The sequence below is a fragment of the Calypte anna genome, chromosome 6, assembly GCF_003957555.1.
Source record: "Calypte anna isolate BGI_N300 chromosome 6, bCalAnn1_v1.p, whole genome shotgun sequence".
Classification (NCBI taxonomy): Eukaryota; Metazoa; Chordata; class Aves; order Apodiformes; family Trochilidae; genus Calypte; species Calypte anna.
In genome coordinates, this window is record NC_044252.1 from 17363809 (window position 1) to 17390831 (window position 27023).

A 27023-nucleotide genomic window follows, 5' to 3' on the forward strand; every position below is an offset into this window, starting at 1 on the left:
ACAACCTGAGATTTCTTTTTAATTTACATTGAATGTTTGCATTCTGTCACTATATGGTGGCAGAATGACCCTGCCTGAAGTTATATAGCAAGGATATACCACAAGAGGGACTGGGACTTGGGTGTCCAAACATAACCACTGACTTTTGTGGAGCCTTCCTGTTTGGTCCCTGGAGGAGGGCTGAGCAGAATACATCCACAGCCTGTGCATGCACACTATTTTGCAGCTGTACTGGGAGAATAGAGACTGGTAAAGATGAGCTTTTCTTTCCTGGGTGTGAAGAGGTGGAGGCTCAGTTCTGAAAACTGAATCTGCAATTTGGCATTAATAAATTCATGGTATCATCAGATGAATATTTGACTTAAAGCTGCTTTCTTGTACAGAATGTGACTACATTTGAGTGCATGGTAGACTGGGGAAAGTGCCTCTGTGCTGTGTGCCCTTCAGCAACTACCATCATCACATCTGGAACAAGCTCAGTTGTGTGTGTCTGGGAACTTTCCTTGGCCAAGGACAAAGTGAAATATCTCAACTTGAGACAGGTCAGTACTGTAGCTCTTTTGCTATAGAAACCAAGTGAGAAACAAAATATTAATTTATTCCTTTGATGACTGGCAGAGGAAATACCTTAGCTGATGGAGGTGAAGGGTCTGCTAGGCAAAGTTACTGATTTTTTTATCTCAACCTGAATTCAGAATGCAAAAGGTCACTCTATGAGGTAGGAATGCACCTAAGAAGAGTGACATAGGTTGTGTCCTCATTGTCCAAAGTCCTTTAGTGGTAGCTGATTTGGAGCTCCTGTATAGTCATCCAACAGCTGCATAAATGTTGTTGCAGTTACAAACTGAATTTTCATGCAAGGTTTATGTGGTTCAGCTATGCTAAGTTCTCAGCTTTACAAGTAAAGATTGGGTACAACTATGTCATATCTGAAAGACAGCATGGGACTCATTTCCCTAAAAAATCAAGAGACAGAAAGTGCTCTGATACTTTAAGGAAACTAATAAAGGATTCACTGATCAGCAAGATCTGCAAATGTTAGAGGATTCTTGTGAGAAGATCTGGAGAGATATTCAGATGATACTTCAGTGCTTTGCTTTCCCTGAGCCAAAACATATTTTGTCATTAAATTATGTGAAAACTTCAATATCTGCTGGGATGTCAAAGAACTATATAGATCTTCATTTATCTGAAGTTCTTGTGTGTTGACATTAAGGGGAAACTGTGTTTAGTGTATTCTATCTTCTGAGGTTTATGTTGTTTCCTGCCCAAAATATGAGACAAGACCTTCAGAGATTACCTTTTCTGGTTATTATCCCATTATTATTAATTTATTTATTTGTATTTATTATTCCAAACCAGGACACAGGCACAGACATGGAAGACATAGTAGTGGAGAAAAACATAAGCAGTAATTCTCATCAACACATCAAAATGATACAGTCAGGGGGTCAGGGACACTTTGAGTTTCAGACAACTGTTTGAAGAGGTTGCTTTTTATCTCCAATATAATGCCATTCTCTTTAGCACTGTAAAATCGGCTCTGCTATTGAGTTTCACTGTGATTAATCTGGCATTACCCAAAGTCCAAAGAGTGGCATGAGATCATGCTATGAAAAATTCTGGGTTTTTTCCTTCTCTTTGCTAGCAAAAGCACTTTTTTCTTTACTTTTTTTATATATATATTACTGTCTGGCATAGATGTTAATTTAAACTATAGTTCTAAATGTCTTTCAGTGAATTACTTGCTGCTTTCATGTAATTCACTGTTTCATAGTGACTGCTTTTTCTGCTGAACAAAAAAAATGTATCATCTTTCCCGAGAGGAAGCTTTGTTTAAGTAAAGCTGATGTGCTATAAAGTGGATACTATTCACTCTCCAGCTCTCTCATGGGACTTACACATTCTGGTTTGGAGTACGGTAAAGTATAGAAACTATATTTCAGCAGAAAAAGTCTCTTTACCTCTCTAGCAGAGGCTGCTTCCACAGTTTTGTGGAACGTTAAAGACTGAGTCTAATAGCCTCAGTATTGATCCATGCGATTCACCATTTCCCTCAGTGTTCAAGAGTGGAGGAATCTGTACAAATCCAGGACCCAGAATTTCTGGGCTAAATGAAATATTAGACTTCAAGAAGTATCTGGGCAAGCTGTGCTGTCTGCCACATAGAATGTGTGTTGAGCACAGCTATGAAGTGGCAGTGTCCATGTCAGGCAGCTAAGTGGGATGGTCACACTTGGTTTAATTTTAGTGGGCTGATCATTCCTGCAGTAAAGTTGTTCATCTCTTTTGTCTTGGTATTTGTGGATTTACTCTGGACACAGGCTTCACAGTTCTTGCTGTAGATATGCTGCAGAGTATTTCCCATTAAGGGAAAACCTGTCAGTCTTTGCAGACCAGCAATGAGAAGATGGTAGAGAGCTACAAGCACGTGACAAATTTTGCATGAATATGCATTGAGACACTGGTGGTCTGAAGCTGAGATTGCAACCAGGCTCAGGTCTAGCCCTCTCTTCCACAGTCAGATTGTATTTAAAAACACTTCAGAACCAGGTAGGACCTTTCTGAGATATAAAAAGGAAAAAAGTGTTTTATTAGAACTTGAGCAGAAGCTTAGCTTGGATTGACTTGGCAGTCTGGATGCTGTCACAGTGAGTACATATTCTCTTATGCTTTGGAGAAAGGAAAGAAGTTTGGAGCCCTTGAACCTGCCCTGTCCTTTTGCAGGGGTCTTGCACAGTTCTCAAACAATGGCACAGGGTTATGCCTGGTCCTTTTCAAAGAGACTGTTCTGCCACTCCAAAGCTATTGCTAAACCTCTTTTTCTGTGCTTTGTTGAGAATGATTTTGACCTCTGAAAACCACTCTTGAGAACCTCTTTTTTTGTGTCAGTACTTTTAGTCAACAGCTCTTGTGAGTGGAATAAATCACAAGCTGGAATTCATCCCTCTCAGTTGCAGGTCACCTTCAGTAGTAGGTAGTTTGCTGCAGCTTGGCTTCTTAACCAATGAATTAATGTTTGAATACTGTTGTCCCAGTTACCTTAGGAAATGGCAGCACAGGTTTGGCAAGAGTGCAGCCTCACAATTACACACTGGAAAAGAGCAGGAGATGTGTTTTGCAAAAAATCATCCAGGACACATGGCTCTCTTGCCCCATGCTGAACTGAGACAGAACCTGAAGATGGGCTACTTATGTTATGTAAAGAAAGACATCAGGGATTATGAATTTACGTTTAAAACCACCATTGAAAATGGTGCTTCTGATTTTTTCACAAAAAAGAAACTAAAATTTGAGCCCTGAAAATATTTTGAGGAAAGGTGTGAAGGACTTTTTCTCTGTTGCCCTACAGGCTGTACTGCCATTGGTGGTTATGCAGCAAAAATGTATACTGCTGTCATTTGAGAATGCTGCATTGAATAATTGTCACCAGTAGACTTCTATCCATTGCTTCTATCTGTGCTATGAAGTTGCCCTAAGTGTAGTCTTTTTTTATGAAACCGTTTAAGGCTAAATTAAAGTGAGAACTGGTTTTTGTGTCTCTAGAACCTACAAAACAAACCTAAAAGAGGGATACTGGATAATGATAAAAGAGAAAGGAATTCATATATGAAATCATCCAAAATTATCCTTAAATACTGTTTTTCTTCTTAACTAAAATTGGAAGAATGTTGGTACATGTTCAGAAAAACAGAAAAAAAAGACTGGAGAAGGTTGCTAAAATACATCCTGATAAGTTTTATTTGTTTGTTTGTTTTTTTACAATCTTAGGAAATAATAATTTCCAAGCATAAATTTTATTTAAACTAAATGGACTAAAGTGGAAAATGAGGATTTGCTTCTGAGCAAGAGACTAACTGTATGACACAGTCAGTATGCAGCTTGGGGCATATAATGCATATTATGTTTGGGGATCAACTTTTCTCAGCCAGAAGTTGAGGACGAGGATGCTTCTATAGGATCCTTTGGGATTTCCCCCCACATACCTTTTTCAGTTGTCCATAGAATGACTACTTTGCCTGTTCTTACTAAGCAAATGACAGTAGCACTATAATCCCCTAGGAAATCAGCCACCCTCTGCTGTGATTTATTGGTTGCTTTTTCCCCACCAGGCTCTGTATGGGCACACTCAAGCAGTGACCTGTCTTGCTGCATCTGTGACCTATAGCATCTTTGTGAGTGGATCTGATGACAGAACCTGCATCATTTGGGACCTGAACCAGCTGACATACATAAACCAGCTTCCTGCCCACAGGGCAAACCTCTGTTCTGTTGCCATCAACAATTCAACGGTAAGATCTTAATTTATCATCTTTCTTCTGATGTATCCATGAACATTTAATGATAATTTACTGGGTGCTCTTCCTAACATAAAAACATCCTGAGAGTCTGATACATTGATTTTTTTTTCTTTCTACAGAAATTGCTAATAGTATTCTTAATGATGAGAGGCAAGCACTAAAAGCAACATCTTAGACTGAGTAGCTAAGTAGAAGCATCTTTGGATGGATAGATAGCAGGCTTAAAGAAATTTTAGTTTACTGAGCATGAAGTATGACCATAGACTACCTCCTGGATTTGGCTCACCCATTATCTTATTGCCTCCATTATTTCATTAATTTCTCCTGACATTCATGCAGCAGAGCCATGTCAGCTCTGGTATCTTGGGCCAGGGTCTGTCACCTTGACTGACAACTTCCTTACACCTTGCAGTAAAAGTGCTGACTTTTTGCTTTCCTTTCCACTCCCAGGGAGTGGGAGGCAGTCTTGAGAGCAATGGGAGTAAGTCTGCTGGGGTCTGTGCCCAGCTTGAACTGCATGCATGCCAATAAGAAAATCTCTGTATTGGATTTCACAGTAAACACTGGATGGGATTTTTTCCCAAGCTTTTACCTTCCAAAAAATGTCATTTGTACATTTGTATCTTCTGTCTCTTAATATACTAGAACAGGATTCCAACTGCCTAGATAATTCAAGGCTGGACCAAGCACCAGAGCTTGAACCAAGAGAGGTAAAATTGAGTTTGTAGCAGTATGAAACCAGGCAGAAATTCTCTACTTACTCTGTGCAAAACCAGTAATCTCATTTCAGAGATTAATTAACCATGCAACCGGATGGTTAGTAATTGAGGGTGGGAACTAAGTAGTCTGTTTAGTGCCAGCTCAAATCCCTGCCCCAAGGGGCCTGGTTAGTATAAAATCCAGTCCTGGTGGTCTCCTCTGAAGTCAGCTAAACCAGTGCCAAGCATTCAGAAATGAGTAGGTGGGCTAGCACAGAGCATGGGCTTGAAACCCCAAGAGCATGTAGTCCGCTCTATATTTTTGTGTACCCCCCCACCATTATCAGTAGCTTTTAGCTCCTCATTTGGACCTGTCCAAAAATGAGATTGTCTGTGCCAAGAACAGTCTGGTGATTGACTCAAATGCAGTTCACCAGCTTGCTGAACTGCAAATGATTAAACTGACTGGACAATAGAAAAGTTCAGAAATGTTCATTTAAAAGAGGAAAAACTTTAGGAAATGATGACTGAAGCTTCAAGGGAAAAAAAGAATTAAGGGGTCCATCTGTTATGGATGATAAAATTATTCTGACATTAGGAAAATGGGATGTTTAATTCTGAAATCTGATTTTGTTTAGTTTTTTTAATACATTTTTACATACAACATGAAGATGGAATCATTGTGCTAACAAATATTTTGATTGACACAAAATTACATGTTTGTTAAAAAGTTTTATACCTCGAAAATTCAGAATCTTCTGAAGAAAAGTTTTGAAAGTAAAAGAACATCTGAACCACGTAATTTTCTGTGAAATAAAACTCTATGCAGCTCCTTGTTATGTGATTCTTGGTTTCTGTCTTTGCTTGAACATATGTAAACTCCATTTATAGATCCAGACCTCATGGTATTTGTATCATATACACATAAAATAAAAAGGCTGTCCCAAAAAGTTTGAGCTAAAGAGGATTGTAAAAGCTTGTTGTAACTAAATTCAGTTAGTTTTAAATCCCTGATCTAGGCTTAAAAAACACTGTAGATCATTACCAAATGCCTGGACACTATGTACTCTCATGCAGATAAAGTACCTGAAATTTAATTATTGGCAACCCTGTTTGAAATGTGCTATTCTTGTTCTTATCTTCAGAATTCTGCCCAGCAGTGTGAAGAACCCTGGCCCCAAATCAGGCAGGGGTGAAGTACTGTTAGCTGATTAAAACCAGATGTGTGCCACTAATCTAAGGGCACGCTGACTTTTGTCAGAATCAGATGGCTTTGCTTATGGTTTTCTATTTAGCTTGTTCTTAGCATGCAACAAGGGTGAAAAGGTTAGGTAGAATTTCAATTAGCAACTTGATCAAAATGCACTTTTGCATTTTGCAAAAAAAAAATTGCTGCATTGGCTCCTGGTTCTGTATGTTTCTTGCCCCTAAGAGATTACCTGGGCATTTGTTCAGTCTGCAGTAAATCTATAAAGCTGCATGGAAACGAGGGAAAAACAGAGATTCAGTTGCAAAGAATGTTTTCTGCAGAACTGCAGCTCACTTAATGCTGAGCTGATCGTTGGTCAAACTCACAACAGCATCTAAAAATGTGATGACATTAAGCTCCCTGTGAGGGGCAGAGGAGTATTAGGAAAACACCAAAGACTTCACAGCTAAGCAGGTGAATACCATGTCCTTGGGTAAGAGAATGCTCATGTGAAACTTATAAGAACAAGAGTCCTTGTCCATAACCTGTGCTGTGGATCACCTGTGTGCAGTCCCTGTCAGTCAATTTTTTTTTTTACTAAAAGCGTAGATTTTCTGGAAAATAGAATGGGAACATTTAAAGAATGAAAACACCTTTGTTTCCACACTATCTTGCTAAATCTGAGAGGACTGGCTTGAGTTTCTATAATGCAAAATTGTCAGGATTTTTCATGAGAAAAAAATGTCAGCTCTGTTTTATACCATCTGCCCAGAAGGAAAACAAAAGTCAGAATTTAAGTGACACACAAAATCATGGAGAATTGTCATGGTTGGAAAAGACCCCTAAGGTCACTGTGTGCAACCATCAACATCCACCCCCCAGTATAATATCATAAATATAACATAATAAATAAAATATAATAAGCATAATTTAATACAAATAGAGTGTAGTATAATAAATATAATGTAATAATGTAGTAATATAATATGTAATAACACATGATATATAAAATATAATATATATTATATATAATATAATACAATATAAACTATATTGCCATGCCCACTATACTGTGTCCCGAAGTGCCTCATCTACACATTTTTTAATTACTCCCAGTGATGGTGACTTCACCACCTCCCTGGACAGCCTGTTCCAGAGCCTGACTACTCTCTCAGTAAAGAAATTCTTCCTCATATCTAGTCTAAATCTTCCCAAGTGCAACTTCAGGCTATTTCCTCTAGTCCTATCATTATTATCTTGAGACATGAGGCCAGCACCCACCTCCCTACAACCTCCTTTCAGGTAACTGTAAAGAGCAATCAGGTATCTCCTCAGCCTCCTCCAAACTAAACACTCCCCAGTTCCCCCAGACAGTGAGAGCAACTCTGTAATTTATAATCAGCACTTAAGAGTTTAGAGTAGGATGAGTGTAGGATTTTGAACCATGGCCTCTTGTTTTGTTTCAGGGTGATATTATCTCTTGTGCTGGATCTTACCTGTATCTGTGGACAGTCAATGGGCAGCTTCTTACACACGTTACCACCACCTGCAGTCCTGAAAGCCGTGTCAGCTGCTGCTGCTTTGCTGAGGTGCTGGACTGGGACATCCGCAGCATCATCATCACAGGGAGCACAGATGGAGTGGTGAGGGTAGGTGGATGGGAGGCAGGGAAGGGGATCCTGATAGGTTGTACACTAATTTTGCATCCTAAATGGAGGAACAGAGCTGCTAACAGCCTGTGCCAATTTCTTAACAGGGCAGCAGAGGGCAAAAGCTGAAAAGTAAAATGTTGCTTCTTACCAGCTTTTAAATGGAGGAGTCTCTTTTCAAAGAGTTTCAAAAATTTTCATTCTGACATTGGTTTAAAATAAAGAATTATATTGGCCATGGGAAATATGTTTGACTCTGGTTTCTGAGAGCTGATTCACAGCTCTGTTTATCAAGTCAGTCTTTCTAGAGAGCAGGAAATCACTGCTGGTTCTATCTCCATTCTCATGGAAAAGCTTCGTGGATTACTGGGATCCTTGTGACAGTGTCAGTCTCACAACCCTACCAGCTCCCTGCATATTTTCTCACAGGTGACTCCCTGCAGCACAGTGGCAGAGGGAGAGACACTGTGAAATCCTATTTTGATGTTAGAAATCCAATTTCCACCCCTTGCTGAAAAGCAGACAGCTACATCCCTCTCTTGTTGCATTGTTATCATCTTTTCTTTCTCCATTTTTACTTTTTACATTTCCTTCCTGGCACAGCTGTGGAAGACTGAATATACCAATAACCCAGAGCAAGCTACTGGAGCGAGACTGCAGAGAGGCACAATGGAAGAGCCAGGCAGGATGGGTATGACCACAGCATGTGAACTGCAGTGTGACTGTGTGCTGCAGGCCTTTTTTAGTTGTGAGGAAGAAGAAGGTGTGTGAGCACAGTGGTGTGAAGGGAAAATGCAACAGGTAATGGTGTTACTGTAACCAGCAGCAGAAGTTTTAGGTAGCCACTGCCTCACTTTAGAGACAGCACCTCTGAGCCACCAGTCTCAAGGACACATCCTGCTTGAACCAAGCTGAAAGCTTCTTCCTAGGCTCTGCCATGAGTTGTGTCAAGGTTGATAGATCATCTTTCTGCATAAAACTATGAAACTAATAAAGTATACTGGTTCCAGAAAGCCTGTTCCCTTGGCATTCCTGGTGGTGGCTTGTACTAAAGTATCCTGGCATTTCAGAAAGGGGATTGTCAGATCCTTCCCTGGTACTGAAGTTTGTTGCCTTTGCCACTTTATACAAGGTCAGAGGCCCTTCAAACTGGGGGAGGACAGCAGCATGCTCTAATTCATGGAGCTGTTTATTTAAGGCTGTGCCAAGCTGAAGCTGATACCCTCGAGTTCTCAGAGCCAAGGTTAACAAGATGATGTGGCTACAGTGCTGACTGGTATTAAAAACAACTCAAGCTCACTTCTCTGTTCTAACAGTTACAGGAGCTGAAACCTGCCAGAGAGCTTTAAAGGCACATCTTAAATAGCACAGCCTGCTTCACATCACATTTTATAAGATAAAGGAATTGTGGTGTTCGTATGTATAATTTACACCACTTATTTGCTGTGATCCTTGTTACAGGCATTACTACTCCAGTTTTAGGCACACGATTTGCATAAATATATACTTGTAGATATAACATCTGCATAAAATATGTTATACAGTAATTGGGCATTACCATTGAGAACCTCAGCAGATCAGCTGTTGGTGGAGCTTGGCATGTAAATTATTTAGATTGCTATGTGAAAATATTTACATAGAGAGGCATATTGGAAATGCCAAACCAGATGCCCACCCTACCTTTTGTCATGTCTCTGAGAGTAGCTAGAGCCAGATGCTTCTGGGGAAGGTGCAAGAGTAGCAGAGGTGGTAGATGTAACATAGTCTGACTGTGGTAGCTACGTATTTGTTATGATTGTGGTCTCTAATCACATTGCTGTAAATCAAAGCAAAAGACTTCACATTCCTTACAAAATCCTTGTAGTATTATGTGGCCATTTTGCAGATTCTTTTTATATGTACAAACATCTGATTTGCTCTAAGAGTTTCCTACATTCTTGCCCATAGCTTTTTGTCTCATTTATTTCCATGTCCTGTTTACTGAGGTATAATTGCATAGGAATGCTTTTGAGCAAAATGAGATTTTAGATATTTTAAAAATTTATATCTTAAAGAGTTCTCCAAAGTAGGGCTTCAAAGCTGCCCATGGGAGCACAGCACTCCTGTTTGTGCCTTTTTAGGAGAAGATCATAAAACAAGACAAGCATTGACCAGGCATCTGTTGATGTGTAGACATACACACACCTGTTCACACATGAACATAAGGAAACATGGTCTCAAATGCATATAGCAACAGTGTTCTTTATTAAAGAGTTGAGAGGTGTAGTCAAAGCAGTGACATGATCCTTTACACTATTACTATTATCAGATTATTTCAGAATTATTTAAAATGTCCAAATAGTCCCAAATTTCATTTTATGCACTAAAGAAAATAAAATTAGTACAAAACAGTCATTAAAAACACCAGAGTAACTGTTATTGCGTTATGTTGTTAGGTGTGTGTATATATGTATGTGTGTGTATGTGCAATGTTGCCTGCATTTAATTATTGATTCAGTTATGAGCAGATTTAGGTAAGTTGGTAATACCAGGGCTTTATGTAATTTCTTTTTACTAGGCAATTATGGGCTGTATTATATCCTGGCAGCAAGGTATTGTGAGGCATCTTATTAAGCACAGAGCCAGTGAAAACTGATGAACAATTTTGCTGAACTAGGCATGCAATTTAGAAAGCAATAATACACAAATTCAATTTAGTATACAATTGATACAGCTTCACGTCAGCGCATGTAACTATCATAGCCACAAATTAAATTGGGATGGGCCTATTTTGCTACAGCACAGGCTGAGATTAAATATATTTGTTTTCAACTTAACAACTTGCTGACCATAAATAATAACAATCCCCTCCATGCTGCCCCTGGACACTTTCTAAATATTTCTTTTTTAACCACACAACAGGTAACAAGCGTGACAAACATCTTGTACTGTGTCAGGAGCTGAATCCCAGCCTTGCCTTGACTGGAAAACTCAGTAAGAGCAGCCCCGCGGTGACAGCGCTGGCAGTGTCCAGGTACTGTCTGTCCCTCTGCATCCTGACTGCCTCCCCTGCAGGCATTCAGTTTTATTCTGGAGTTTGTGTTACTTCGGGGGCTTCTAGAGGAAGGATTAATTTCATAATGTCTGTGGCACTGCAGACAGCAGAGATCTCACTTTCTGAAGCCATGACATTATGGGCTCACAAGTCTGAATTTGGCCACCAGATTATTTAACATTATAGAGTCCCAGAGAAGGGTAGGAGCTTCTCATATGACTAAACTGTCCACAACTAACCCACTGACCTCCAGGAAAGTTTTGATCCAATTCTAATGTAGTCTTTGAAGTGCAAAACTTTGTCCACTTTATAACATTATTGCTCAAATTTAACATTAACAATAACCTGGTTCCCTGAATGCTGCATCGTCCTAATTGCTACACATGCAAGAGAAAGTCTTGATCCTATTTGCATCTTATTCTTAAACATTTTTGTCTTTTTCTTTCCTTCTTTCTCAAGAAATTCCTCCAAGATCCTAGTTGGTGATGACTGGGGAAGAGTCTGCTGCTGGTCTGTGGATTAGTAGGAAGAAATAGCCAAGAATCCTTGTTTTTTCAGGCTTTTGGATAGAAAGAAAATTACAGAGCATGAAAGAAACAAAGAAATTGGAAGTCTATGGCTGGGGACTGGATATCAAAGTTGCTGGACTGTCCAGTCAACTCTGAAATTAGAGAATGGACTACAAAGCTGTGAGACACTGACAGACATGCACATATACAATGAGACTTTGCAGTACTGGTCCTGAGAAAACTTTTGTATTTTAAATGTTATTTTAGATACTGAATTTTGCATAATACATTGTATTTCACAGAAAATACCTAGCAAATAAAACTTCCCCGATTATGTCAGAAAGCCACACAGCCTAATAATGGGTCAGGGCAGAGCCAGGATGAACACAAAGGACATAATGTCCAGGAAGGCTCCTGTGTGTTCATAACACCAAACACACCCCTGAAAAGACAGAGAAAAGAGTGTTCCCTGATTTCCACAGCATTGGGGCTGGTTAGATTTGCAAGAGTTAAATCCTGTGTGTTCCAGGACAGCCAGAGATTGAGGCACGTGAGGCACTGCTACATGCCAAAATCTTCATGCTAGCTATTTGCAAGCATCATTAGGAAAAATCTGGAGTAGAAGACAGGTTTTTACCAGTCTTCCTTTAAGTACACCAACAACTTCCTTTTTCCTGTAGGGCACTGCTTTGTTCATGGCTTCTTTTGAATTATATTGCTGAATGAGCAAGATTTCCTATGGCAAGCAGCTTCCTCCTTACACAGTGCTGAGCCATGTCCTCCCTGCAACCTACCCCACACCTCCACAGTGAGTGAGGTAATTGCCTGTGGAAAATGTAATAATTAGAGGCTAGCTTATGATGCAGACATACAAGGAAGGATGCATTAAGTCTATACAGATGACCTGGCTGGTTGTTCTTTCTAATCTCCAAATATGTGACTTGATGACTCAAATACCTTTCTGTGGTCAGAGAAACACACTGAAAACAGGCCCAAAAGCACCAGTGTTTTTGCAATACAAGTAACCTCATGGAACAAAGGCAAACCATGCTCATGTTTTCTTTTGTTTTTTGTTTTTGGTTTTTTTCCTGAGAATTAGGGAAAGGCTTTTGTAAAACTGTTGCATTAAATTTTTAAAAAGGAACCCCCTCATTCTCTGCACTGGAATTCAATGTCTTATGGAAACCTGGTATCCAGAACCAAGCAGCCTTCAGCAGTACATTGGGATCTTGGTGACCATGAGTAATATTTGCTGTAATGAGTACTGAGCAACTGTAGGCCCTGTAACGTGTCTGTGTTCAGTGATCACACTCAAGTGCTGCAATCCAATCCACGTGGAAAGTTGTTGGCACAGGGCAGTCACTGGGGGAGAAACAGGGATTGTGCTGAGTGGGTGGTTGGAGCTTGATTCAGGTGGGTCCTATGGTGGAAAGAACATTGTGATTTCTTGCTATTGGGAGAGATGCTGTCTCTTTGCCAGTGATGGCAACAGCAGCATAGAAGCTGTCCCTCTTTCGGGTCAGAAATGGTCTGCTTGTCTAGTTTGGGAAGAAGGCTCAAAGGACTTTGCTTCTCCCTCATATACCTACTCCCTGTCCAGGAGAACAATGAAGATTCATGCTTCCACAGATACTCCAGTATTGGTGGGATGCTCAACTTCCAGGGGGGAAACATACATGTAATAGCCAAGGAATTCCAGCAGTATTATTGAAGGAACAAGAGGTGCTGACAGACTGTGAGGTAATTTGGTTGGAAAGGTGAAATCCTGATTTACTCCAAAGCCTTTGCATGACAGACTGGCTTCTCCCTGTAACTTGCTGTTGGTGACTTTGTTTATGTAGGGACTTACTTGCCAGCTTGCTGGGTGTAGCATCCTGAGGTGCTCATGTTGGGTGTTTGTTTAGATGCTCTGGGCAGTTCTTGGCTATTCAGAGCCCAGCTATGAGTTGAACATATACTCCATATTTGGGCTGTATATTTACAGGCCCTTCCCTGTGGCAGTGCTGGGATTGTGATAAGTGGGAGGAGGCCCACTAGGAATGTACTCAGGCAAGTCTAATTGTGCCAAATAGAACGGCTCAGTAGAGTGGAAAATAGTCCTCATATATCTAACCAAAGAAGAAAATGACCTTTTAAATAACAGAAGCAATTTGATTTCTATACCCCAATTACTCTGAACTCTCAACTGTCGACGTGCGAGCCACTTTCAAAATAACTTAATTTAGGCAATTATAGCACTTTGACACTCCTAGTTTATTTCTAACCTAATTACGAGTTGTACAGGAAATTGCAAACAATACCAATTAATGTTATTTTCTATAGTGATACATAGGAATGGACTTTCTGATTTGCCATTTTCACGTTCACAGTGATTTACTAATTTTGGCTTTTGAGTTAGTTCTCTGGCAGGACAGAGCTCTTCTGTCCTCTGGTTAATCTTTGAGAGCAAGCGAGGAGGAAGCAGAGGTAGAAATAAGCATAGCCATGCTTGCATGAGGGATTTGAAGGGCATGTGTCACTTTGAGGACAGTACCATTGCAGAGAAGGACCATTTCAGATGTTTGTGTCATATAAAATACTAACAGCTGGCTGTCAGTCTTGTTGATTCTCTCTGATCTGAGCACTTAGGTCAGGATTCTCCAATTACTTGTCTCCCATAGGACTAGTGCAGGGGAATGAGATTGGTAAAGCTGCTTAACTGGCTGCCTGAAAAATACCTTCACAGATGGTGCTGAGCAGTTTCCAGGTGGGAACTCTGTGAATGCAACCTACTTGTTCCTTGGTGTGAGATGCAGGAGAGTCCCAGCTCCTGCACAGCAGGGAGAAATGCAACTGCACTGACCAGATGTGTTATGTACTCAGATGAAAACCTGAGCAGGTCTCAGCTGGAGGCTCAAAAATTGCCACCAGAACATCTCTTACTGGAGAGACTAAAGACTCAACAGCCTCTTGTGAGGTTTGCAAACAACCCAGAAGTGCTGGAGAGGATGAAGAGAGACCCTGACACAACATGGTGCCAGGACAGGTAGGATTCTTGCCTTACCAATTGCTGTGCAGTCAGTAGAGCCCATTGCTTCAGCATTTAGCCTCTGAATGGAAATACTGAAAGGTGAAGCTGCTGTGAAGTTTGCTGGAACTGGGTCAGCTAGGGAGAGGGGTTGTTTGAGATCCACAAGTTGGAGCTATGGTGTGTTTTGTGCAAATGTTTCAGCAGGCATTTTCCTCTGTGGGCTGTGCTCAGAATGGAATCTGGTAAGCCAGCTCAGAACCCAAGCTAACCTTTCCCTAAATTTCCAGGGCTCTTTTCTCTGAAGTAAATTGTGAATTTTTTTCCAAAGAAGCAGTGTTGGGAATCATTTGGTTTTTTGCAATAGGAAAGCCTGACAGAATTGAGGCTGTTAATTCTCTTTTCAATGTTCCTGTCAACAGTCTTCAAATATGGAGAAGGCTGTAAAGAGGAAAGGGAGATGTTCTGTGTGTCTACAGGGAAAAAGGCAAGATAAAGCCAATGTGCTGGAAATATCATTAATGATTAGGGCTGTGGAAATGGATGGTGAGGAGAGTATGGAACATTATCACTGTAAGTTTCTAAGAAAAGGCTACACCAACCTCTACCAGGTTAAGTCAGGCTAATTTGGTCCAGTCTTGAGATCAAGTGACAGACTAGCTGGCATCTCAAAATCTGTTTCTTTTATTGACATGTGGTTATTCAAGTAGTAAAATGATGTCAAACCAGGTGGTGGAACAAAGCACTCTAAATGAGTATATTTCAGATTAGTGCAGGAAAGTCAGAAGGGCAATTGTTATGCTGTGGATTTTAGGGGGTTTATGTTTTACCCTGTCAGACTGAAGCCAAAAACAGATCTTTGCACCCTAATGTCACACACCAGAGATGTTTTGGAGAAGCTCACAAAAAGTAGAATTTGACCTATAAATCAGGTATGAAATAGTACCTCATCTGGTCCGAGTCCTTCGACAGCAGAACCTGGCCAAGCCCTGTCTAAGGACAGCAGTTTATTGAATTTCTTAATGATGAGAACCCCACAATTATGTTACAGTTATTCTAAAACAAATATTTTGCTTGTAATTGCAGAGATAATTATATTCTTACCACACCTACACCTTAGAAAGTTGTAATAAAGAGCAATAAAACACCTTTTCCTTGAGCTGCAGAATCAACCCACACAGAGCCCATGACACTAATATGATATACTCCTTTTTGCTGATGGAGGATTTAAGTAATAAAATTTAATGTGGAGGAACAAGATGCGTTTAAACAAAGCTGTAAACATCTCTAATTCTATTTAAAGGTATAGGCCACACTACATTAACATTTAACAATCTGATACTAAATTGGTGTGAAGCTAATAGAACTGTATTTGTTAACATTTCAGTGACAGGCCTTGTTTTACCAATGACAACAGAAGGAGTAACCAAAATAGTATGACTCTGCAGACTCCTAACTGCTGCTTAAGAAGGTATTAAGAGTCTTCATGGGAGCTCCTGTCATTAAAGAACAGTGGATGACATTCAGTTCTGCTGTTGTTTTGCTGAAGCCAAAAGGAAGGTAGGCTGGAGATTAATTTGGCCTCGCATTTCCTGTTAGTAGGAGCTGAATCCAACTTACTCTGCATTTCTCTTACTAAAACCCATCATACTCAGGCAACATTTGTTCTCCATTGTCTTTCAAGTGAGCTGCTTCTACACTTAAATATGTACAATTAATCGCAGGGTAAAGAATGATGGTTTTCTTTCTTCATAGTTATGATCTAACATTATTAAATCTGGGTGGACACTGCATAGGAAATGTCTGCTCAAGAAGACAGTTGTTCTCCTGAGTAGTATTCATGACCTCCTTTCACTCAGATGGTCTGTTGCCTTTCAGGATTCTGCTGTCATCTGAAGTAAGTAATAGAGTCGTATAATGGCTCCGCTGGCAGAACTTGAGGCCATTACCTCTTGTCCTATCACTTGTAACTTCATTGAACAAACCGATCCCCACGTCTTTACAATCTCATTTAAGGCAGTTGTAGAGTGCAATAAAGTCTCCCCTCAGCCTCCTTTTCTACAGGCTAACCAACCCCAGCTCCTTCAGCTGCTCTCTGTAAGACTTGTGTTCCAAACCCTTCATCAGATTTGTTGCCCTTCTTTGGACACACTTTGGTACCTCAATATCCTTTCTGTAGTGAGGGGACCAAAACTGCACGCAGTATTCGACGTGTGGCCTCACAAGTGCCAAGCACAGGAGTAACCTCTCTGGTCCTGCTGGCCACACCATTCCTTACACTGGCCACCTGGGCAAACTGCTGGCTCATGCTTACCCAGCTGTCAATGAACACCCCCAGATCCCTCTCTGAGGGGCAGCTCTCCAGCCACTCTTCCCCAGGCCTGCAGCACTGCTGAGGATTGTTGTAGCTGGAGTGCAGTACCTGACTTTTGGCCTTATTGAAACTCATGCAATTGGCCTTAGCTCATTGATCAAGCCTGTAAACATGCCCTGCAGAGCCTCCCTACCCTCAGGCAGGTCAACATTTCTATCCAGCTTAGTGTCCTCTGCAAATTTGCTAAGGGTTCACTTTATACCTTCATCCAGATTATTGATGTTAAAGATGTTAGACAGGAGTGATCCCAGTATTGAGCTCTGGTGGACTTAACTTGTGACCAACAACTAACTGGATTTAACTCCATTGACCACAACTCTCTGAGCCTGGCCATTCAACCAGTTTTTAACCCAGGAAAGAGTATGCCCATCCAAGCCATGAGCAGCCAATTTCATGAAGAGAGTGCTGTGAGAAACTTTGTCAAATGCCTTACTAAAAAGATAAACAACATCCACAGCTTTTCCCTTATCGAATAAGCAGGTCACCCTTGTCATAAAAGATGATCAGGTTTGTCAAACAGGACCTACCTTTCTTCAGGATTTTTCTGAACAATGGGCACAATGACCACTTACATGGAAAAGGAATGTCTACATACCAAACTTCCAGAAGTTTTCACACCTAAGTGTGAAATATTGGTGTGAACTATTAATATGTTAGATTTTTTTTTTTCATTCCAAAGACATTACTAATAAATTCTATACTTTTCTAAGGCATAAGAGATGCCCTCTCTGAATAGTCAGGCAAACTCTGGCTGCTCAGAAATTGATTCCAGAATGTTAGATCACTATTTAGCACTAATTTCTTTTTGGTTAGTAAGTTGATTACTATTGCCATTTAAAGGCAATCACCCAAAGGAAAGAGACCAGGCCCTTTTGGTGATTGAACTCCTGGAATAATGAAATGATGAAACAAACACTTTCTTGACAGCTCACAAATGCAAACATTAAAAATGCAAATAATTATTAGCAAACCTATTTATAAAAGGTGCCCTTAGTTTCAGAAGAACTATTTGATGAGAGACTAGAGCTGCAATTAGTGCTATACATAATGGCCAGCCTGACAATCTTTTCTTAAGTTAATTTTTTATCTAACGTGGAAGAAGATCATGTACACAACATAGCTACACAGTTACAGATTACATAAACTGATTTCTCCCACCTTTCAAAAAAAGTTAAAAAGCAGTTTACACAGACTTGCTTATTTTGGTGAAACCCTTCAAAAGGCAGTGATGGGCTCTTTCCCTCTGTTGAATGCCCCCATAGCTGCCTTGTCATCCCTGCCCTCCTCCCCTGCACTTCCATGCAGTAACAGGAATCAAGGCATGAGTATTCTTGTGGCTGTTCCCAGCTGTGATCTGAGCCCTGGTGAGAAGGTGGTGGATCACTAAAAAGGCCTGATCTATAAAGAAGGAAGTAACTTGGATCCACCAGAGTTGGGATTTTATAACCCCAAGGTCTGCAAGAGCTACTCCAAAATCCACATTAAATAGTACTTAATGCATAGCCTAGGGAAAGGCTTCTCTCCAGAGCTGGAGGGGACCTGGCAGATGCCAAGTATAAGATATTCATGACGTTGATGGTGAGCTAAAGAGCCAAGCTTCTACTTCTCCATTAACTCTGCAGTTACCAAGGGCTAAAGCTTCCCATGGGGTGAAAGATTTTGGATACCTTCCCTGAGAGTTGATGAAATTTTGGCACTGGAGATTTAGGAGCTGGAAAGATCAATGTAGCTATCCATCATAGCTGAAATGCCCATGATGCCATGGGGAGTAGCCCATTTTCCATGAATGTATATTGAAAAAAAATGAAGAATCAGAATCATTTCTCAGTTATCAAGAGCTGAAGAGGTTTGTGCTCTCACACAGAGGCCAGGCTCACGTCCCTATCTCCCAAACCCTGCTCTTTCCAATGAAATAATTTTAAAATAAATGAACATGGACTTAATGGATTCTGCTCCATACTAGAGGAGAAGCTGTGTGATTTTTCCTCTAGATCAGAAGTTCAGTACTGTAAACTTCAGGATGAAACTTTTGCAGGTATTGGAGCGTCAGTTTTGATGAAGGCTAAAAGCAGTGTTCTGATTCTAAGTCTTTTACTCACTATCAAGTTTTTCCTTCCCCATCAGAATTTTAAAAAGACCAAACGGTGGGAAATGTTGCAAAGATAAAAATGTTCTTCAAATCACTGGGTTTTAGCTATTAATTTTTCCTTTGGATTATTTTGAAATGTTTGATTTCAAGCACTTAAGAAGAACTTTACTAAAAATAACATAATTTTAAAAATACAATGTCATTTGTGAAGGGAATTTGAAAATGTAGAAACCAAACCTTTTTATAACCATCTCTGAAGGTGGAAAAAAAGCAGAAAAAATAATTTTAGTTTTTCTTTTTCTGAATAAAAACCCCCCAAATGCTCAGCTTAGTGAGTTAATATTTTTCTGATGGGAAAAATAGCATTAAATTGACAAATTTCCTTGTCACTAGCACTTGTCTTCAGCAGCAGGCTGATGTGCATGGATCCTGCTACTAATTCTTCTGAGGCTTGCTGAGGTGTTCATATTTGCATCTGGACTAATTACATTAGCACCAAAGAAGGAATAAAGTTTAGTGTTGAAAATGCCCAATGTGGAACTTCATTCCTTTTAAAACGGGGTGGGAAGGGACAGACACAACAGCACAAACACTACAAAGGTTGTCTCTGGGATGTTACTTGTAGACCAGTTGTTTTTTCTATGATTACTTCTAAATACATTTTTTTAAAGCCTCGTAGAAAAACAGAAGTGCATGAATGGAAATTAAAAAAAAAAAAAAAGAACATTTATATGTTTTTTATAAATAAACAGAATGGAAGGAATTAAATAGAACACAGACAAAAGACATTAACACAGGCATGAACTATTACAGCTTCTTCTCCTCAAAGAGTATCTGTGCATAGACTGTCACACGGGGAATGCCTTCAGCCTCCTGAATTGGCTTCGTAAGTTCAAGTTCAGCATATGTTAAATTCTCCTCTGCAATTTTCGGCTAGGAAACAGAACCAACAAATTTCAGTTATATTGTTATTATATTATTAATGTATTCAGTTATAATGCTAATGTTCATTCAGTTATAATGTTGTTAACACTGAATGAAAAAGATGCCTTAAGTATTCTACAGAATTGTCCATACTTTTCTCACACGTGGTAATCTACTGTGCTGCTAATCAGTTTACTCCGTGCTAGAGTTAGTTCATAAAAGATGAAATAAAAATTAAAAATAGGAAACAGAAAATACTAGGATTTTCAGGTTCATTTCCAATTTCTCCTTGTTTCTCAAACACAGAACACTTCAATTGGAGAACCCAAATATTTCAACTTTGAAGGGTATTCAGCATCTTTCATCCTAAAATTTCCAATTTAATTTAATTATTTCATATTTCACAATTTGAAATACATATTGAAGATTTGCTTCCCAGCTGTAAATCTTGGACCTGCCACATCTCTAATCACAACCATTCTAGATACCCTTCCTTGTGTTTATTAAGAGAACAAAAAAAATTTTAGAACTATGCAGATGGCAGCAAAAACAGATAGAATTGTGTTACTGTCACTTCAGTGGGATGTCATCACTTTTGCCATGCTATAGATGAGTTCAGAGCTTAGAAGAAAGACCATAACACCAAAGCTATCTGATTGACTATTTAAACTATAAAACTTTCTTTTATCTTCTTGGGTTCTGTGCTCTACCTGAATATAACTGGTATCCTCAAGTTTAAGCCTAAAAAGGACAGTTAAAATAAAACAAAAAACTTTTCCTCCATGCAAATTTTTGCAGTTACAGGACTACAGCTTATAGAAGAAGTTTCATTTTGGGACCAAAAAAGGCTTTGACAGTTTTAAATTGAAAACTGAATCAAAGTTATTAACCAAGCTTTTCCATACATTACTTAAATGTTATAATGAAGAAATTGACAACATTTTCCTATTTTCCAATGTCGAGCATTTCCTTTATGTTTCATTTACTGCTATTTATTTTTTTCTGATTTAACATAAACACCCCTGTTTCCTTGAAATCTGTTTGAATTATTGTCTTATGTCTAAAAAGATAAACATCTGGTTTCTTCTGAAATCAGTCCCTATGCTCCCTGCTTCCTGTCTTTTGTACTGCACTGGAATCCTCTCATTTTGACTTGACAATTGTTCACACTCTGGATTTCAGATTGTTTCCCTCTGGATGGAGCAGCTTACATTTTTCCATCATTAGTTTAATCTTATTTCTTCTCTGCAGATCTGATTCTGAAATACTTTGTGCATCTGCTGCTGCTGCAAGTGGTGTCACTGAACTCAGATGATCTCTACATGGGAATAAAGGTTGTTTCCAGGGCTCACTGCAGGACTGTAATCTTTTGCACGTGATTATTCACAAGGTCTTCCCTCTTTCCCCCTCTTCCATAGGTTTTCCTATTTGATCTCAGCTTCTGGTCCTCAGTTACTGTCAAATTAGCCTCTGTTGACTGACTACACAGATTTCCTGCTTTCACTGAGTTCTCTGGTGTGATTATATAAAAGGACTTCCTGTAGATCACAGCTTGATCTTGAATGTAACAGAAATAAAATCACAGATTTCTTTTCTTTGTTCATGTATCAAGACTTAACTGAACCACAGTGTTTATAAAGTAATCTATCCTGGCTTTATTTTAAAGAGTTAGAAAAAACTCTTGGTCAAGTGCTCTAATACTTAATTTTGATTTTTCTTTTGTCTTTCTAGCCTGTGAGAGAATCAGCCTTAATTGCTACTTGGTTTTGTCTTTTTTTTGATTTGCTAAATATCCCTTTTTCCCATCTCTTTAGTAGGTACTGCAGAGACTAAACACAGGAGCTAAGTTGATGCTGGACATCATAGTAACACCAGCAAATGCTGAAGATTTAATTCTTGGTTTATGATAACATGTTTAGGATCTATTTGAAGGTCTTGGGAATTTTGCTGGTAACTTCAGTGGGTGTTACCTCAGAACCTAAAAGCAGAATGATAAACTGCATGTTTATGACAGATAAATGAACTCGATACAACTTTACAAGCAAGCTTTTGGTCACCGACAGAGTAAAACTCTGTGTTTCCTAAGACTGACACAGTGTATTTTTTGAAGAAGAAATATTTTCATTGTTCTGTAGAAATCAGTTGCTCAGAACAAGCTAAACCTGTATATGCTTTCCCCTTTGCTGTTTAATTGTATTTCATGTTATGTTTTCTTTTCAAAAATGCCCCATGTCCTAAAATAACCAACCCAACAACCAGCTCATGTAAGTTTTAGAACTAAGATTTATGAAATCATATTGTCCAGGTGTTTTATTACATTATCTCAAACTTGCATTGTTTTCCAGTGTAGATTATCTCTTTATTTTTACTTTATTCTATTATGTTTGGATATGAAAAATAACACTAGATTCCCCAAAACAGGTCATTGGGCAGTAGTAGCTGATGCGTTGCTTTCATACATTTTTATGATGTTCCTATAGTAAACATAATTTAATAAAGCCAAAACACACTAAATAAATAATTGCATCTAGAAAAGCAATAAAACCAAATAAAATTAGTACTTTCATAAGTGGAAAAGGTACTTCAATTACTGCTAAAAGTAACTGCACACCATAAAATGTGTGGAATAATTTCCCTTATGCATATTTCTAGTATGTAATAATTTGATTGAAAATATGAGGAAACACACAGGAGGTTCAAAATTGTGAAGGGTATACAGTTTTCAGAAAAGGATGTGTAATAACCATGCACGGAAGCCAACGCTACTTTAAAGTAGCTATGATAGCCAGTTTTATTCCATACACTCTCCTGTACTTCATTTATCAGCCACATGTTTAATTCAATTTTGATGGCTTGTTCATCCAAAACAAGTTTGTTGCTGGTTTGTTTTTTGGTTTGTTTTTTTTTTTAACAGGCAGGGTAAGAAAAGAAGTTCTATGATTTAATTTCTCAGTCAGATTGGATAGTGTTTTGGTAGTGTAAACCTGGAATCCTGCCACCACCTCCTTTTTAGAACAATATCATGACTTTAGATATTACAGGTGGGACGGATACTTGTTCAGAAGAGACAGTGAATGCCTGACCTTTCATCCTTCTCTTCCCTTCCTGTCTCTTCGTTAGGAAGTCACTTGGATTTCTGTGGCTACAATACCATGTCCTAAAACACAACATCCTTTTTCTAAAATAACGTTGAAATATCTTCAAATAGAATTCTGTTCCAAAGTGATATTTCTAGATGCAGGCTCTATCTTGTATGTCTCTTTTCTCAGCTTGGGATCACAGACTTTGCAGAAATATAAAATTAGGAAAATTCATCATCTTCTAGCACATCTTCTGGCAAATGCAAAATGATTCCTTTTCCAGATTTCCTCCAGTTTAATTTTTCTTTATTCAAGTCACAGGGCTTCCCATGTGCAACTACTTTAAAGAGTAAAATACAGTAATATTTTCTCAATAAAAAATCTGCAAATTCTATCATGTGAAACTTAAGATAAACTCAAATATTTTTTATTGTGTTTGTCCAGGAAAGAAATACATTAGAAAATACCAATAAAGGCTGGGGTTTTAATGAAAATTACTCAGATTTTTATGTCACAATTACTAGGAATATCAGTTTTGTTTTTCCCAGGCTTAGCTGGTTTGTTTCTTTTCAGACTTCAGGATGTTTACTGTCAGCATCAACAGACTGAAAGTTCTGAAAGTTTCAACTAAGATCCTTTTTATCAAAACTATAATTAAGTATGAAGAAAACAAGCAAATAATCTCATAAATTTAATTTGTCTGGGAAAGAACTGATGCCACCTTGGATTTATGGATTGCTGTAATCTTACTGTTCCATGACCACCAGCACAAAAATACAGCACAAATTGTAGCACAAAATTGTAGCACAAAAATACAGCAAAATGAATGTGGCTTTTTAATAAAAAAAAGAAATCCATCTGGTTCTAGTTTACTATCAAAAATAAGCAGAAAAAGGCCCACTTCTCAATTTACTTCAATCTTCAGTATTTCAATGCCTAGCTCCATATATTTGCATTGGAATTTGGTGTCTTTATGATCCCATGATGGAGTTTTTGTTTGGGATATGATGGAGAATGACTTCAGCATTGGATCAGGGCAAGAAAATAATATTTATACACCAAAGTGAATTTTTGCCTCTGAGTTTTCTGGAACTAATAGGCACATGTCTCAAGTTTCAGTCAGAGCTTCATAATATTTTCAGTAACTTGGATTTCCTGCAGCTTCACTTGAAAATGAAACCCCACCCTCATTGGCATTCCCTACACTCATGGGGGATTGGATTTGGTCAGCAACTATAAACACTTGCCAGTTATGCACAGGTTTGCTGCTCTGATTGCCAGTACATGCCAAATTGCCACCTATGTTCTGGCCACACTGTTCTGTGGTGCCAAGGGGATGCTGTAGGCAAGAAAAATGGAAAAAGTACAGAGTCAAGATGTGGTGGTGAAGTTTGTTTGATCCAGTCCCTAGGAACTGCACTTCTGTCCAGATGGCTCCACTGCACCAAGCATGCAGCCCTTCCCCACTGCCATGAAATTGCTTTTGCTTATCAAGCACATGTTGGAACTACATTTTTTTTTCTCTCCCTTTCTCTTGCAAAGGCTACTTTGGCCTTTATTCTTTCATATCTGAAAAACATCCTGGTTTGTATTGACACTTGGTAAAGAGATCCAAAGGAAAAATACAGATACTGTCCAGATGGCACAGATGAGGAGCATCCTGTGTCACTGCTTGAGCACACACAGTCAGAAAATGTCTAGACAGGACTCTCAGGCCAATTGAACTGACTTTGGCCAGAGGAACATATTGCTGCTTCTCCCTGCATGAATGCCCAGATAGGAGGAAACTGCATACTGTGTGCAACCTAAGGAAAAGATTATCTTCTCCTCTGCATATCTCCTTTTCATAAGTATTTCTTTTTTTTTTTTTTCTTTTTTCTTTTTTTTTTTTTCTTTTTTTTTTTTAATTTTTATTTTATTTTTATTTTTTTAAGCTGTGGGAGGGGATGGCTCATGGCTGCCAGCATAGCCATCACTGAAGGCTGAGTTATGGAGCTGAAGACAGGAGTGTGCTGCAATGAAGTTTGTTTGGTGGACATGCTGCAACTCCATTGTCTGGGCCAGCAGGACAGGACAGGGGCAGATAGCACATGCCAGCAGTGGGGTTTGGCAGGATTTTGCCTAAATTAAGAGTGAGAAAGCTCACTGCAGCTTCACAGAAAAAAAGGATTAGCCTTTCAGTCCTCATTTTTCATGTACACTGGAAAACCAGTTTGTGTCTTTCGTGTTCTGAAATCAGTAGTTCTCCTCAAGGCCATTGATTTTCTGTATTTATACAATCTGTTCCTTCCTGAGGATAAAGACAGCAACTTCCAATATGAATGGGAAAGCAGGCATAACTCAGCAGTTTTGATTATCCTGTGTTCTGAATGTCAACCTGAATCTGTAAATTATGTCCATGTTCCTATAGACATCTTACATCCTAAAGAGTCTTACCTTGCAGAGAGAAAAACTACATAGATTGAATGGAAGCATTTAAGAATCACAAGGAATCAAGGAAAAAAATGTTTACCACTTCTTTTTATATCATATGTATGTTCAAGTCTGTGGAGATCAATAATAACTTAAGAAATTAGGAACTTAAACCATCACCCATCGTCACATATTGTGGAAAAAACAACTCTTCTGACAGAAGGTGGCATAGCTTTTCATTTAAAATCATTCACGAAATACAAAGATTTGATTGTTCCCAGATCCAGAATCCACAAATTACTGAACAGATGTATTTCACTTCCATTTTCTTTCTCAAAGCAAGGAACAATGGTACACACCTGGTAAGACTAATGAGCATACAAGCAGTGGTGCAAAGCCCACCTTTCCTAGCTAGTTTCATGCAAATGGTTATAAAAATGTTTTGTACATTTACATAAGAGTGAATTACATGGTGCTTAATTGTAAGATGAAAAAGAAGACAGGCGAAAAAATCAACTCTGCCCATCAAGTACAATCCTGAAATGTGTAAATTGGCTCCCAGGTTGCTGTGAGATTGAAGCTGCAGGACAGCAGGCCAGAGCTTAGCTTAGAAGGCTCAAATTGCCCAGCAATCAAAAAACAAAAGCAGTTCTTCACATTCACAGCTCTGATGTGATAATCAGACTTCAGATATTCACTCCAACATCTGGACTTATTTCCCAAAAGGAATTAAAGGTCACTTGTTCTGGCATATAGGGGAGGGGGCTCATTTGTTGTACAACGGCAAACAGAAATCAAAAGGCTTTTTCCAGTGAAGTAAACATAAGCTTCTTGCCAGCCTGATTCCCAATTATACACCAATGTAGAACACTGAACTAAATGTGCAATGCTGAAAGCTTGGTTTTGCTGGGTACATGCAGATGATGAGACCAAGTCACAGCCTTTTCAGTTCCCCAGTCAAACCTATGTCAGGTTTCCACTCAAAACAATACCCTCCTGCTTTCTGGACATAGCAGGAGCAGGGAAGCTGTCCTTTGAATAAATACTTCCAAATTCCAGACTCAGACATGTTACTCATTACAGAGTAAGCACTCAGTACGTTGTCAGCGCTTAGCCTGTAATGATAAATAAGGATGGGATTTTAAAATCTGGAGAGTGAAACATAAGCTTTCCCATTTATATTTATAAAAACCTGGGAATCCAGATCTCTAAGCTGGCTTTCCAAATCTCTCCATAAAATACACAAGTGGTGCCTGGAAAAGGTAGGCAGGCAGAACAAGTGCAGAAGTTTATGCTTTCATTCAAAGTTAAAAAAATTATTTCAAGAAATTTCCTTCAGTCTTAGCTAACCACAGACCCTTCCTAACTCTTCAGTAGCTGAGATAAGCAATGCCATCTATGCTCTATGAGCTCAAGGTAGAATTTAAGGTTCTCTTATATTGCTCAGCTATGGTCACTGAAGCACTCTGCTTCAGAAGTCATAAGACTGATACGTGTTTTGTGGTGGGGAACAGAAGAAGCCAGATGTGCTTCAGTAAAGAGGTTATTCAAGCAGTTACTCAGTGTAGGAGCAGCAGAAGCCAACCCATGCACTGTGTGATTAAAATGTACCATGGGCTTGAAGAACAAAGTCCAAAGGAATACTTTGTAATTCAGGATATGTTGATTTCAACCTGATTTCAAGCCTGGACAATTATATGACAGCATAGGCCACATAAATCAGTAGCAAAATCAGGAAGGTTCCTTATAACCTCTTA

General features: G+C 39.1%; 2 protein-coding genes across 2 annotated transcripts in view; one reads left to right on the forward strand and one right to left on the reverse strand.

Annotated features, from left to right (window-relative positions):
• Positions 1-11455, forward strand: part of WDFY4 (WDFY family member 4) — a 132534-nt gene extending 121079 nt beyond the window's left edge. The window contains exons 57-62 of the mRNA XM_030453090.1: positions 384-542; positions 4113-4292; positions 7655-7837; positions 8441-8528; positions 10739-10850; positions 11331-11455. Of these exons, the coding sequence (XP_030308950.1) occupies positions 384-542; positions 4113-4292; positions 7655-7837; positions 8441-8528; positions 10739-10850; positions 11331-11394 (786 nt within the window). The 3' untranslated portion in view covers positions 11395-11455. The remainder of the gene's footprint in view (positions 1-383; positions 543-4112; positions 4293-7654; positions 7838-8440; positions 8529-10738; positions 10851-11330) is intronic.
• An 8155-nt stretch (positions 11456-19610) lies between these two features.
• The window catches only part of VSTM4 (V-set and transmembrane domain containing 4), a 30165-nt gene continuing 22752 nt past the window's right edge, over positions 19611-27023 (reverse strand). Inside the window, exon 8 of the mRNA XM_008502030.2 lies at positions 19611-19783. Within this exon, the coding sequence (XP_008500252.2) occupies positions 19658-19783 (126 nt within the window). The 3' untranslated portion in view covers positions 19611-19657. The remainder of the gene's footprint in view (positions 19784-27023) is intronic.